This window comes from Mustela nivalis (assembly GCF_964662115.1).
Source record: "Mustela nivalis genome assembly, chromosome: 2".
NCBI classification, from domain to species: Eukaryota; Metazoa; Chordata; class Mammalia; order Carnivora; family Mustelidae; genus Mustela; species Mustela nivalis.
Window position 1 is genome coordinate 19,100,410 of NC_139021.1, and position 15,929 is coordinate 19,116,338.

General features: G+C 35.9%; 1 protein-coding gene across 1 annotated transcript in view; it reads left to right on the plus strand.

Moving 5' to 3' along the window:
- MRPL13 (mitochondrial ribosomal protein L13) overlaps positions 1 to 15,929 on the plus strand; it is a 47,008-nt gene that overhangs the window by 19,222 nt on the left and 11,857 nt on the right. The window contains exons 4-6 of the mRNA XM_082721780.1: positions 1,831 to 1,891; positions 9,061 to 9,147; positions 14,988 to 15,109. Coding sequence (XP_082577906.1) covers positions 1,831 to 1,891; positions 9,061 to 9,147; positions 14,988 to 15,109 — 270 coding nt within the window. The remainder of the gene's footprint in view (positions 1 to 1,830; positions 1,892 to 9,060; positions 9,148 to 14,987; positions 15,110 to 15,929) is intronic.

Here is a 15,929-nt window from a genome sequence, read left to right on the forward strand (position 1 = left end):
AATGCAAGAGTATCACTTTGAAAATTATCCATCTTTCTCAGCAGACTTCTAAATCTGCTTCTTAAATTTTATTCCTGAAATGTGGTTTTTTCAAATGTTTTCAAGTCTTGTCGAAAGAAACTTATGAAAGGAATTACATTTAGGTAATCTTTAACTTCTTTTGTAGAGTGCACTGAGTTTATGTTTTCCTTTCCCCTTCCTCAGAAATTGTTTAGGCTGTATTTATCCATTCAGCTTAAGGAAACCTTACATCTATATATTGTTTTTGTTTTAAATTCCTTAAGCACTTTCACATTTTCTCATTGGCTCTTGTAAAAATCTTGAGAGGTAGATGGAGCAGATAGTATCATTTTCTTTCTTTTTTTTTTTTTTTAAGATTTTGTTTATTTATTTGGCAGAGAGAGAGAGATCACAAATAGGCAGAGAGACAGGCAGAGAGAGGGGAAGGGAAGCAGGCCCCCAGCCTAGCAGAGAGCCTGATGTGGGGCTCGATCCCAGGACCCTGGGATGATGACATGAGCCGAAGGCAGAGGCCTTAACCTACTGAGCCACCCAGGCACCCCTCATTTTCTTATGTGAATAAACTCTTATATGAAAAGGTAAAATGAGTTAAATAATATACTGGTAGCCACTGGCAAATCTAGATTCTAGACTGGGGTATGGGGCATCCAAGTTACCAAGCTACCACCAGTACTATCCCAAGTGTGTATGTATGTGTGTGAGTGTGTGTGTGTGTGTGTATCCCATATACATATGTGTGTATATGTATATATGCACATATATATATATATATACATACATAGTTATTAACCTCTAATTTATCCATTTTATATATATTTTTATATGAATGCAATGCAATATTTTATTACTTAGGACCAGCATATTACTCTTAGTGATCTTTTACCACCTTTGAATCGGAAACAGGATCATTCCCTGCTCAGAGTATGAATTCCACTTTATTTACTTATTTATTTATTTATTTATTTATAAGATTTTATTTATTTGTTTGAGAGAGAGATGGTGAGAGAGAGCATGAGAGGGGAGAATGTCAGAGGGAGAAGCAGACTTCCCTGGAGCTGTGGCCTGATGTGGGCCTCCATCCCTGGACTCCAGGATCATGACCTGAAGTGAAGGCAGTTGCTTAACCAACTCAGCCACCCAGGCGCCCTGAACTCCACTTTAGAACCAAAGTGGTCTACCACTATTTTCCCCAAACTTGACCCCTAGGTTATATAGACATTCTGACTTGGTAGGAAATGTGAAGCATATTGGTTTACTGCTTTTTCTTTCTTAATTCAAGCATGATAAACTGCCCCATAATGAATGAATGAGTGAGTGAATGAATGAATGAAAACTTTAATTCCCTAGAAAGATAATTATGTCAAGAATTTCCCAAGATATGGAACTTTTCTGAAATAATGATATTTGACCACTTAAAAAGAATAGCACTTCAAATAGCATCGGGTTACTACTTAATTTTTTTTTTTAAGATTTTTATTTATTTATTTATTTGACAGAGATCACAAGTAGGCAGAGAGGCAGGCAGAGAGAGTGGAGGAAGCAGGCTCCCTGCTGAGCAGAGAGCCCAATGCGGGGCTCAGTCTTAGCACCCTGAGACCATGACCTGAGCCGAAGGCAGAGGCTTAACCCACCGAGCCACCCAGGCGCCCCACTACTTAATTTTTTTAAGACACTAATGAACAGCATGTTTTCCTAAAACAAGAATAATTTCATAATAAAAATAGTTTTCATATTATAAAACAGTATTCATTTCAAGAATACTATGTCATAGCCTACTCTCAGTTTTAATGTCTTTGCTTCTTTTCACAGCTATCCAGGTGGATTTAAACAAGTAACAGCTGCTCAGCTACACCAGAAGGATCCAGTAGCAGTAAGTTTATTGTATTTTTTATTGTTTATCATCTGTGGAAAAACTGGTTCAGAAACTATTTTTCCAGTCTTGATTCTCTTCTAATGTAGCTGGCATGCAAGGCTATAAATTCTGCACTTTAACTGTGTCTCACAAGTTTTGCTAAGTATTAACTCATCATTATTACTATTATTCAATTCTATATATTTTTCAAATTCTAATTATTCAATTCTATATATTAAATTATTATTGAATTATTCAATTCTGTTTTCAATTATTCAATTATATATATTATTATTCAATTCTGTATATTTTTTAAGCACTATTTACTATGTTTTACATGTAGCCAAACAGCTTTGTTGCTTTTCTTTTTAATTACTTGATACCAGCCTGATTACCTGGAATATGATATGTTCACTGAAAACATCTTGCAGAGCATTGTTTGTATCTATGTATGCTTATATATTCATTATATCAAATATGCAAAATATGTTCCAGTCAAAAGTCTTAACCTTTTTTGGGACACCTGGGTGGCTCAGTTGGTTAAGCGGCTGCCTTCAGCTCAGGTTGTGATCCCAGCGTCTTGGGATCGAGTCCCACCTCGGGCTTCTTGCTCGGCTGGGAGCCTGCTTCTCCCTCTGCCTCTGCCTGCCACTCTGACTGCCTGTGCACGCGCTCTCTCTCTCTCTCTGACAAATAAATAAATAAAATCTTAAAAACAAAACAAAAAGTCTTCCCTTTTTTTGTTCATTTGATGTATTGGTTACATGAAAGAGTTATGTTACAATCTCAATTGTGGATTTACTTTTCCCCTGTAGTTCTGTCAATTTTTGCTTTATATGTTTTGAAGATTTAGTGTTAGACGAATTTAAGTTTGGAATTATCCTGTTCCTAAGAATTAATTAGCATATATACTGGCCCTTTTTATCTCCAGTAATGCTTTTTAACTCCAGGTATATATATTTTTTATATTAATAAGCTGTATCAGCCTTCTTTTGGTAGTGTTTGCCTGAAATGTCATTTTACTTTACATTTAAATTGAATGAGATTTTGTTTTATTTTTTCCCTCTCTTTCTTTCTTGCCTCCTTTTGGATTAAGTTTATTTATTCTAAGTCTAAGATTAATCAGTATCTTTACTTTCCTCCAGATCAAATCAAGATCCTCAGAAGATTTTCAGCACCTATTCTCCCTCACAGTTATGATTCTTTCTCTATTCAGAAATTCTTAAAACCCTTCCAGTTCAACATTCTTGTTACTGTTTTACACAGTTAACTGATGTTTTATGATTCTCTTTGCTTATAAATCCTTTCACATAACAGCCTTCCTTTGGGATTAATTTCCTTCTTGAAATATTTCTTTTGGCATTCCTATCATAACATTCTCTTAATAGTAAACTCATTTTTGTCTCAAACTATCTTATTTTTGCCTTCTTTCTTGAAAGTTAGTTTTGCTTATTCAATATATGAGATTCTAGCATAACTTTTTTGGTCTCACCTCTTTGAAGCTATTGTTCAAACAGATTTTAGCGTCTGTTACTGCTGTTGACAAGTAACATGTCAATGTAACTATTTCTTTGTATATATTTTGTCTTGTTTCTTTTGGTGTTGGTTTTTCTGTTTCTATTCAAGTCTTGTTATTTATTTTGCTTGAGGACTGGTATCTTCAGTTCTGAAAATTTGTCAGCACTTAGGTCTTTTAAATATTGGTGCCTTTATTCTTTATCTGTTCCTTCCTTTTGGAAATATGATAATATTTACAGTAGTTGTATTATTTCATTGTACATGATTCATTAGTTCTCTTTCATATTTTGTGTCTCCCTGTCTTTGCTGCATTGTCAATAATTTTTTTTTAAGATTTATTTGTCTGTCATAGAGAGATATCACAAGTAGGCAGAGAGGCAGGCAGAGACACGGGGTTGGGGGGGATGGCGAGCAGGCTTCCTGCTGAGCTGAGAGTCCGATGCGGGGCTTGATCCCAAGACCCTGAGATCATGACCTGAGCCGAAGGCAGAGGCTTAACCCACTTAACCCACTTAACCCACCCAATAATTTCTTTATTTCTGTGTTCTAGTTCTCTATCTTTTTGCTTATGTCTCATCTGAGACATACTTTTACTTATGTCTCATCCTTTTATTAAGTCCTAATTTGAATTTTTATTTTTTTCCTTGAAGATTTACTGTTTGTCTTTTTTTCAAGTTTGCTGGTCAGTTTTGATAGTTTTTCTGTTTCTTTGTCATACTTTGGTTCCTTCTTATTTTTTTAAGCAGAGTAAACATAATTCTTAGTGTTTATATCTGATTCTGATATTTGTGGTCTTTGTGGGTCTGTAATACATTGTTTCTGCTCAGGATACTTGATAAGCTCATGTACCTTAAAAGTTCATCCCTGAGAATTCTTTAGGACCTATATCTCCAGAGTAGATTTTGTCATAAATTTACTTGGCAGGGGCTTAGTTAGTTAAGTGCCCAACTCTTTGCTTCTATATCGTGTCATGATCCCGGGGTTGTGAGGTTGAGCCACAGGTTGGGCTTTGCTTCAACCGGAGTGTGCTTGAGAGTCTCCCTCTCACTCTGCCGCTTCCCCTAACCCTTGCACATGTGCACACACTCTCTTTCTCTAAACTAAATAAATAAATCTTTAAAAAAAAAAAAGATTGTCTTAGCTCCTGACAGGTACATGGGGCTTTAATATTTATTAACCTCGTTTTATTCTGTCTTTCTCACTTTCTGAATTCCTTAGAACTTAACACCAACCTAAGGCCTCTTTAAGCTATACTTTATAGACTTCTTGGGTTTTGATCCCCATTTTTTTTTTTTAAGATTATTATTATTATTTTTTTTTTGTCAGAGAGAGAGCGAGCGAGAGCCAGCACAGACAGGCAGACAGAGTGGAAGGCAGAGTCAGAGGGAGAAGCAGGCTCCCTGCGGAGCAAGGAGCCCGATGTGGGACGATCTCAGGACGCTGGGATCATGACCTGAGCCGAAGGCAGCTGCTTAACCAACTGAGCCACCCAGGCGTCCCGTTGATCCCCATTTTTAAAAAAAGGTGAATTTGGGGCCTTGAGGCCTTGTGCAGTCAGGCTCATAGTTCTAATGTTTCCTATCAGTAAAGATTTGATTTTTTAATTTCCCTACTCTGTACCGTGGGTATTGACTTCTGTTGAAAATCTAGGTTTATGAGGAAGTCTTTGATCCTACTTCTGACCAAAAAAGGGGTAGTCCTTTGAAATGCAAGCCCTGCACTAAGCTGATGCCTCTGGGCAAATGCCAGCCTTAGGACTCTTTTGTACTACTTTCTCCTACTTCTGGCCTCCAGTTGCTTCCATGGTTTAGAAAAGATTTTTTAAAACAGTATTATTAATTTCATTAATATTTATTTGTCATTTGAGTTATGTACTAGAAGTTTCTAATCTAAATATTAGCTGTTGATATTACTAAAAACAAAGTCTCCCATTGCCATTTCACAATTTTATTTTTCCTTCCTTAATTCTTCATAACTCAGTCTTTGAACTGTACTCATAGAATAAATAACAGTTTTCCCCATTAGGAACTATTTTAGCTTTATACCTAAATATATTCATAAATGAAAAAGTGTTATGCTGTGAAGACATTATTTTTTATTTCCCTACGATGGTGAATAAAAATAGCTATCTACTGTCAGGATACAGTCATTTGTTTGGTGTAATACTGCCTAAAACTTTCTTGAAGATGAGGGAGAAGGACGTATTTTGTTATAGTAAGTCCTCAGGTAACATTTGGAAGTTCCATATTTTACTGTTTATTTTTATTTCTTATCATTTATAGGTGTTTTACAAAAATATGCTCAGAAGTTGCTCAAGAAATATTTGATGTTCTGTTTCAAAACATGTTTTTAGACTATTACAGGAAATAAAATATCCTGTTATTATGGATTGCATCTAATGGTATTAAAAAGTTATAAGGGCTTCTGTACCGTATGTGCTACATGTGGTGCCATATGTACCATGCTTATATACCGTAAGTGCCACAACATATTGTAGTTTTAATATTTAATAAATATTTTTAAAATTTAAATTTCTGTGTTATTTAGGCATACTCACTATACACTAGGCGGCAGTATAGTTCCAACTTTTTTATAAGGATTTGGCAATAGATAACATTTATAGAAATTGTTTCAAGTTATGTTTTATAAACAAAGATTAAAATGTATTACAAAATGTTTATGAAGGCCTTGAAAATAGTTTAAAGTTAAATCCGCTTGAATTATTACCTCACTTAAACAATGTTAATTTTTTTTTTTTGTATCTTAACTTTGACTTTGTATTTTGAAAAAGAATGGCTTGTTAAGGAAGAGGTCAGTTATTTTACTTCCAAATCAAATATTTAAGTGTTTGTCTGGAGCAGTAGGTCTTCCGCCAGCAGACATAATTTGCTAATCAGTACTTGGTGTATGGGCTTGTAAGAGAATTTGTTTCATAATGCGTGCTTCTCATTTCAGTACGGTCCTAGAATATTGTTTGTAAAATACATTAATTAATACATTTAAATAGTTATTAGTAGGTTATTAAATATTTCAAAGTATTTTTATAAATATACAGGTCCTTATTTGTAAACTAAAATAAATATGTTGATTCAGCATTTCCTTATCCCTCTATCATATATTTTAGTTTCATTAATAGTTTCTTTGTGCTTACATTTTTTTCTTTTTTTTTAAGTTTTTATTTATTTAAATAATCTCTACACCCAATGTAGGGCTTCAATTGACAATTGAGTTACATGTACTTCTGACTTAGCCAACCAGATGCTCCACATCTTTGTCCTTATATTTTTTCCTAACATGGTTCCTTTCTTATCTTCCCCGCACCCCCATAGTTAATGAAGTTATTTTGTGTGAAACAAATGGTACATGCCCTGGTCTACAGATGTGGACGTTCTTTAATATTTATTAACCTCGTTTTATTCTGTCTTTCTCACTTTCTGAATTCCTTAGAACTTAACACTTAAGCCTGTACAGCTATAATTACTTGATTGCATGCACATGTTGTATTCTATTATTTGGAGTGAATATTGTTTGTATGTCTTCCTTTTTTCTCTCCCTGTTGACTTAAAACCTTTCTACACTTTCTAGCTTTCTCTAATTTGACTGTTACATTTGCATTTTTTAATAGGGCAAGTTTAAAAAAAAAACTTATTAATTCGAGTGACTACAACTACAGTTTTTTTTTAAGAACATGAACCCTAAATGCCACATAACCCTGCCATAACAATAAAATTGCTGTTGGGATATTCTGAGGACATAATGACTAGTTTAGCCAGAGAAGATGCTCAGTAGTCTTAACACTGTCAGTTTCTGCTTAAGATTTTTAAAAATTAAAATTTTAAAGATGAAAAGCTAGACCACTGCTGTCCAATAGAAATTTCTGTCATGATGTTCTATGTCACTGTCAAACATGAAAGCCACTAGACACAAATTTCCAATAGAAATTTCTGTCATGATGTTCACTGTCAAACATGAAAGCCACTAGACACATGTGGCAGTTGGCCACTTGAAATGTGGCTTGTGTGACTAACTGAATTTTTTTTTAAAGATTTTATTTATTTATTTGACAGAGAGAGATCACAAGTAGGCAGAGAGAGAGAGGAGGAAACAGGCTCCCTGCTGAGCAGAGAGCCCGATGCTGGACTCGATCCCAGGACCCTGAGATCAGGACCCGAGCCGAAGGCAGTGTCCTAACCCACGAGCCACCCAGGCGCCCCGAATTTTTCATTGCTTTTAATTTTAACAATAGAAATCTCTATTAAGATCTCCAGTGCATAAAGTATTAACAGCACTAAAATGGGAAATATATATGGGATTGCATTTGCTTTTGTATGTAGTTGAAGATTTAAAATTAAAGAAATAAGAAATCTTCTTACAGTGCAACACTGTTCTAACATGTATAGTTTTAATGGGGTTAATGTATGTCAAGTTACATTCTTGGATTATGTGTACAGATGGTAAAAATTGATGCAGCGCTCCAATGTCCCTATCAGTGACTTACTGAAGACCTCGCAGTGTATTTGTATATACTGTATACCAGCAGGCCCCCAGGAGATTATGGGACATAGTGTGACTCTGTGTGACCTTCTCTTGACAACGTTTATATCAAATCACATTCAGACCAGCAAAGACAATAATCTTAAAAAGAGAAAAGTAAATTGCGTAAGATTAGTTTGCCATCTTGGGAATGGGTATGGTAGAGAGAAAGGGACTTTTTGTCTTCTTGAGAAGTTAGAGAGACAAACACATGATGGCCGTGATTGCGTGTACTGTGTCTATTCTGGGAGTAAGACCACCGCCTGGTTTGAATTCCAGCACTGCCAGTTGTTAGGTGAAATTGGGAGGCTCTTTGACCTCACTGAATCTGTTTTCTTGTGTGTGCAATGAGACTCAGCGTCACAAACAAGACAATAAATAGGGTGCAGCTGGCCACTGTGTACACAGTAAGTTTTCAGTGAATGTTAACTGTTACCATTGTTGTAGATTTGCAGCTTAGGGAGTCCGTTTCAGAACTGTCTGGCCATGCTTACTTTATGAATGTGAAACCTCCTGACCTGCCTGGAGGAAACAGGACTTAAGGCCTCCCTGGGTTCTGCTCTCTTCAGTATATGACAGATGGGAGCCATAGGTTCTCGTACAAGCCTAGAGAATTGCTTCTTCTAGCAAACATCACATATATAGATTATTTTTAACATCTTCCTATTGTCCTTATCCTTTAAACATAAATTAAACCAGATAGAGCCTAAAGAAAATAGGAATGCACAAAACAATGACAGTTCCTTTGTTGCTGCCACATATCTACTTAGGTCCTAATTTCTTTCATTTCTTTTGAGTCTTTTTTTTTTTTTTTTTAAGATTTTATTTATTTATTTATTTATTTGTCAGAGAGAGAGCAAGCGAGAGCGAGCATAGGCAGACAGAGTGGAAGGCAGAGTCAGAGGAAGAAGCAGGCTCCCTGCGGAGCAAGGAGCCCGATGTGGGACTCGATCCCAGGATGCTGGGATCATGACCTGAGCCGAAGGCAGCTGCTTAACCAACTGAGCCACCCAGGCGTCCCATCATTTCTTTTGAGTCTTAACCCACTTTGTTTTTGTCACGATCTCTAAATGTGGTTGCCTTCTTATCCCAAGTCAAATTTTTCTTATTGAGTCTTGCATATATCTGTTTTTCAGATCGTGAAACTAGCTATTTATGGCATGCTGCCAAAAAACCTTCACAGAAGAACTCTGATGCAGAGATTGCATCTTTTCCCAGATGAGGTGAGTCAGTGGTTGTTGGTAACGATGCTGCTGCAGGAACATGGCCAGAGCCTTTTTAATTGAGGGTACTAAATGCTAATTTTATCAGCTATTAAAAGCATGAATTTCATTTATATTTTTTGTAACTTGTAGCAAATCTTGTGTGATCATGGATTAATAACTTAGTTTTGGTTGCTAATTATTTTCCTTGATTTAATTTTAGAATACTTGTTCCTAACTCAAAATTTATTCAGCTAAAAACGTACTTGGAAAAAAAATAGTTCTATTTATTACTATTAAACTATTTTAAGTCCTTATGCTTTCTCTTTAGTATAATGTAATGAAACAGAAGAAGTTCTGTAATAAAATAAAATAATTGTCCAGACTCTGGAATCAGACTGTCTGGAGTAGAATTCATGCTCCACCATTTATTGACTTTATGGCCATGGGTGGTTACTTACTATCCCTGTTTTCTCATCTGTAAAATGGAAATAAGGGTACTGACTGGATTACGAGATTGTGGTAAGGGTTAAATGAGATAACATTTGTGGAATGCTTAGAACAGGCCTGACACGGGAAGTGCCCGTTGTTATCATTACCACGGTTGTGATTGTTGTCCTTATAGTTCCTGCTAGAGGAATAACATGGAAACTAATTCCAGGATACCAAGTTGTATCAACTATTTAAGCCACTGAGTGCTCTATTTAGTTAGCTTACTGCATGAGTAAATTATTCATGCTTTTATCAAAATGGTTAATATATTACCTTTGCTTTGCATGAATGAGTAGAATTTTCCAGTATTCACTTTACCTTGTAGATGACAAGTATGGGAGCTATGTCATCATCTAAGAATAACTGTCTTTCATGAAATCACAATTATTAAAACTTGTTTCTGATTGTACTGTCCCATGTTTTAGAGTCCGTAATTTCTGAAAGACACACACACACAAAATGTGTATATATAAGTAGATAATCTTAGTAGTAAGGTAGTCAGGTTTGAATGTAGATGTTTTAAGTATTCATGGTAGTTCAGTTGAACATCAAATTACTTAAATAATTTCAGATGATAAAATTAATGGGCCTTTCCCCCAAAACAGACTGTCAAACATTCAGAAGCTTTATAGCACATTTTGTTGTCCAGGCCATAGGGAAGTAGACACTCATAGATTGCTGGTAGAAGTCCAAAACAGTGCAACCCATAAGGAATCTGAGAATGAGGTAACATTGCATATAATACCAGACATACATAAGGAGAGCCACACTTGATCCAGCAATCTGTTTACTCTGAAGATACACAAGATTAATGTTTCTACATTATTTATAGTAATAAAATAATAGAAATGAGTTTATTCATAGGTAATTGTATAAACAATATTATATCCATTCAGTTGAGTACTATGTAATTATAAAAAAAGAATGCCATATATTCTTGTGAATTGATGTATTCCAAGATACATTAGTAAGTGAAAAAAAGCAAGGTGAGAAAATGCAGATAGCATACTACCTTCTGTATGTGTTATACATATATATGTTTACACATATACACATATATACTATATCTGCTGCTTTTTGCATAAAGAAACTCAGGAAGAAAAAATGAGAAAATGAAATTGGCTACTTACTGAAGCATGGGGACAAAGAGATGGAATGAACTAGAGAAGAGAGAATTAAGATGTTTTGGAGAATGCCTTATAGATTATTTATTTTTTACTTTAACTTTCTTTTCATGGTAAGATTTTTATTCAGGGGGCACCTGGGTGACTTACTTGAGCATCTGACTCTTGATTTCAGCTCAGGTCATGATATTAAAATTATTTTTAACACTTAATAATTTCCCTTTCCTTTCTAGAGAAGGAAAATCTTCTCCTTAGAGAATATCATCTAAAAATGTTGTGAGATCGAGCCCCACCTGCGGTTGCATTCTCAGCTTGGAATCTGCTTGGGATTCTCCTCCTTTCCTCTGCCCTCCCCTGCTCACGCATGCTCTTGTGCTCTCTCTTTCTCTCTCTCTAAAAATAAATTCATAAAATCTTTTTTAAAATAAATAAATAAATATTATATGACAGGACTAGTAGAATTAAACACAACTAGTACCCAGATTTTGTTTTCTAAGTGCTAGTCCTTTTTTTTTTTTTTTTAAGATTTTATTTATTTGACAGAGAGAAATCACAAGTAGGCAGAGAGGCAGGCAGGGGTAGAGCGAGAAAGCAGGCTCCCTGCAGAGCAGAGAGCCCGACGTGGGGCTTGATCCCAGGACCCCGGGACCATGACTCAAGCCGAAGGCTGAGGCCTTAACCCACTGAGCCACCCGGGCGCCCCAAAGTGCTATTCCTTTTTAAAAGGAACCAGGTTCTCATTGGAGGAATGGTTGATTCTAGGTCTGGAGCAGAGAAAGAACAAAGTATGGAGTATACACATGCACTTAATTTATTTCTATATTGTTTATACTGGTAAATAATAAGTAATAGAAAGTAAGGCAGTGCTCAAAAATATCAAGAGAACATGGAAGGAATTTTGAATTGGTGACCACTGACCACATATGGGACAGCGTGAGCCTCAAAATGAATGGTAATAATAATGGATTATGTTGAGTAGAAGGTGAAAATTTGTGAGCCCACGATTATAGTCCAAAAATTATTATTATTGTTTTTTTTTAAGATTTTATTTGTTTATTTAACAGATATCACAAGTAGGCCAGGAGGGAGGCAGAGAGAGAGGAGGAAGCAGGCTCCCCATGGAACAGAGGAGCCTGATGTGGCGCTCAATCCCAGGACCCTGGGATCATGACCTGAGCCAAAGGCAGAGGCTTTAACCCACTGAACCACCAGGTGTCCCCCAAAATTATATTTAACACTTAGTAATTTCCCTTTCCTTTCTAGAGAAGGAAAAGCTTCTCCTTAGAGAATATCATCTAAAAAATGTAGAAATAACACTGAATTAGAAAAGCCACCATTTTATCAGCATATTCTGTAGTCACTGGGTGAAAGATTATTGTAGAACAAGATATTCACACAATTTCAAAACATCGTGTCATAGACACTTTATTTGAAGGGAGAGAAGATACTTTTTTATTTTAAAGATACCTGGTGGACACCAACATAACCAAGAGATCAAACATATCATTGTATGGGACAGACTGACATCACGTGCCTCCCACTATGAATAAAGTACTGAAGACCCAACATTATATATAGCGTTCTGTCAAAAATGTTTAACCTGACTTTAATGGGGAAACAATCCTACAAATCCAAAGAAAAGGGCATTCCACCACATAATTGGCCTGGACTCTTCAAAAGTGTTAATTTCAGGGAATGACAAAGAGCAGGGAAAGGCTTTGTGTTAAGACTGAAGAACTTTGTATGTATGTGAAACAACATAGTAACAGCATCATAACTGCATGTAGCCTGTGATCCTTGACTGGATCTTAGACTGAAAAAAGATACATAAGACAATATTTTACCAGTTTGGAAAACTTGAATATGTACTTATATATCAGATAGAAAGTATTTCATCACTGTTTTCTGAAGCATGAACTTGTAATGTGGTGACAGGAGACAAGCCTTATATTTAGGAGATACACACTGAAATACTTAGGGATGAACTATATACAAATAACTCTCCAGTGGTTCAGCCAAAATGAAAGTTTGTGTGTGTAGGTTTGTATATAGGTGAAAAGGAAAGCAAACATGTCCTATTCTGACGGTGAATTAGGTGAGTTTAGGTGTCTTCACTAAATTCTCACAATTTTTCTGTAGGTTTGAAATTTCTCTAGAAATTGAAAAAATTAATCACCTTGCTCCCTCTTTATTTCACTCATTCTTCTCCTTATTCCCCCCGTTTAGGTTAATCAGTCCCTCCATGCAGCAGGAACGGTGAAATCTCTCACATCTCCATGCGCACATTCAGTTAGCATGTGTGGGTTACTTTCTTGGTGCGCAGATTAAAAGAGACGCTTCCCCTCTTCCTGGTTTAATGTGTAATGCCCAATCAACAACTTTCATTCCTCATTTTGCAGTGTTTTAATCCATTCTTTCAGTAAATTGCTCTACTGGTAGAGAAAATTTGTAAGCTCATTTCAGTCAGAATTCCTTCAGTTCGGCAAACATCTACTAACCCACTACGTTCCACACCCTCTGCTGTGTAAGCAGTTGGCAACTTTTAAAATTGTGAATGATAGAGGGATTTTTTTTAATGGCTCCCCAAAGGAGTGTGAAATATTCATAAACTTTTGTAAATATCAAACTGGCAAATAGACTTCTCCAGGAAGTAAAAAATTAGAGCAACTTAATATTTATATGTCCAGACATCCTCTCCGTGTTCCAGTTCTGTGCAGTTAAACTTAAAGATTTGAATACATCAGGGGAGGGAAGTTAAGTATTTTTAAAATGCTTCTCAGTGAAGAATCACATTGTCAGTAGTATTTATTGTATTTTTTATGTACTGGTAGTGACTCACCCTGTACAAACCATAATTTTAAAAAGCCCACCTAACTTTTTAAAAATATTATTAAAATTTTGCCATATTAGATTTTAGAATACATTTATAATGCCTTAGAGCTCTGATTCTTTAAAGTTAATTGTAAAATTATATTTTGACTTGTAAGACATTGAATAGAAAACAGTGACTGTTTTGGTCCCTTGTCCTTGCCCAGATGTTTGATTCCCAATTATGTATGCTCTTTGCAGAGAATTGTAATTTACTATGTAATCTTTTTTTTTTTAATGTTTAGGAACATACAGTTATGAAAAGAGGGAAATATATCTATTATCCCTGTGGAAATACTCATCAGATGCTTTCCTCTTAACATCCAACCATTATTTCAGTAGAGTTTCCAAAAGTAACTTAACCATCCAGACTCCCAGGACAATTTCCTTTCCCTATTTCTGTATCATGAGCACAATATAAATGTAAATTCTTTTGGTTACTCATGCTCTTCATTTTATCCTTTCCTTTGCTTTAACATCTATTCTTCTTTTGAAATAACTCTCAACTATATGCTTTACTCTTTAGTTGGCTTTTCACTACCCAAATTCAGACTTTTTTGCATTTTACCTTTCCTTTCATTTTTCTGAATATTTGAATATATTAACCAGGGGAAAGTCATTGTGGGCAGAGGGAATGCTGTCAGTAAAGGCACCAGGGTTTCCGAGTGGAACAGAACGTGAGAGGCAAGGAGGCTGATGACTCAGACGCCGTGGACGGCTGTGTGGGAAGAGGTGAAGTCACAGGGGTGGCCTAGGAGTGAGGACACTGGTTTGAGAAGTGACATTTTTAAAATTATAGCCCTGTAGAGGCCATTGTCTTTTCATTTCCTTTTATATTCTGAGCACCTAGCATAGTTTCTGGTTCGTAGAAGGAGTTCTGTTAATGTTTGTTGGCTCAATGACTCAAGGATCCAGCAGGTTTTCATTTTCCAAAGTTTTTTCTGGCAACAACATGGAGTCTGAATTGAAAGGTTGTGTCCCTGGAAGCCACAAACCCAGTACATCCACTCAATCAGATGAAAAATCGTAAGAATCAGCCAAGGCAGTGCCTTCTGCGGTTGAAAGGAAGGGAATAAATTAAACAGTTGAGGAAAAAAAAGATAGAATTTAGTGACTCAGTGGTCCTCAGAATTGAAGATGTTTAATTTATCACGAGAAATAGGTTTGTCAAAATTAAAATATAAGGTACAGTATTATAATAAATTACTTGTATCATTAATATACTTTTCAGGGGTTTTCATGGATTTGTAAAGATTATATTGTTTTCCTCATTCTGTAAATATTCTTTTGTTATTTTTTAATATTTATTAAATATTACTAATGTATTACTAAGGGATATATTTTAAGAAAATTAAACGTAAATTTTATTTAACCTAGGACATACCAGAAGATATTCGTAAGAATTTAGTAGAAGAGCTGCCTCAACCACGACAAGTACCCAGACGTCTAGATGAGTACACACAGGAAGAAATAGAGGCTTTCCCGAGACTGTGGTCTCCGTAAGTCTTTTCTCTTTCCTTTCTCTTTTCTTTTTTTTTTTTTCTTAAAGATTTTATTTATTTATTTGACAGAGAGAAATCATAAGTAGATGGAGAGGCAAGCAGAGAGAGAGAGAGAGAGGGAAGCAGGCTCCCTGCCGAGCAGAGAGCCCGATGCGGGACTCGATCCCAGGACCCTGAGATCATGACCTGAGCCGAAGGCAGCGGTTTAACCCACTGAGCCACCCAGGCGCCCCTATTTTTTCTTTTTTTTAAGCTCAGTTTAGTATCCCGTCTGTTTCCTTAACCAGATGAAAAGATCTTGAAGATGGGAAGAGTGAACTTTTTTTTTTACTCCCTTGGATACTCTTTCCATCTTCTACCTGTGAATAAATTCTAGATTTTGATATTAGAACCAAAAAGTCTCTAAGTCTTAAAACCTTGCTATGTACATGCAAGGGTGTTCATAAGTGCCTATAAATTGTCAGATATTTTGTTTGGGATGACAATACTTGGATTGATTATGGTCTCTTAGAATCATAAATCATATAATTACCTAAAACAGAGTGATTCTCCATTTTCCAGATTGCTTCACTAAACTTGAGAATATCATCTAATGAAAAGTCATCAATTCTGGATAATGAATAGTCTTGATTCAAATAGAAAAACAAAATAACAGACACTTCTTGGTATCCTCTACACAGTTTCCTCTGTCTGAGTTCCGAGAAGCTGCTTCGTGTTGACGTACTACCTCCCATCTAATTGCTTCTAGGTTTCCTTATCTGGCCTACCGGGGTCTTCGTGACCTGGCTCCTCTCTGTCCCTGAAGCTTAAGTTCTTT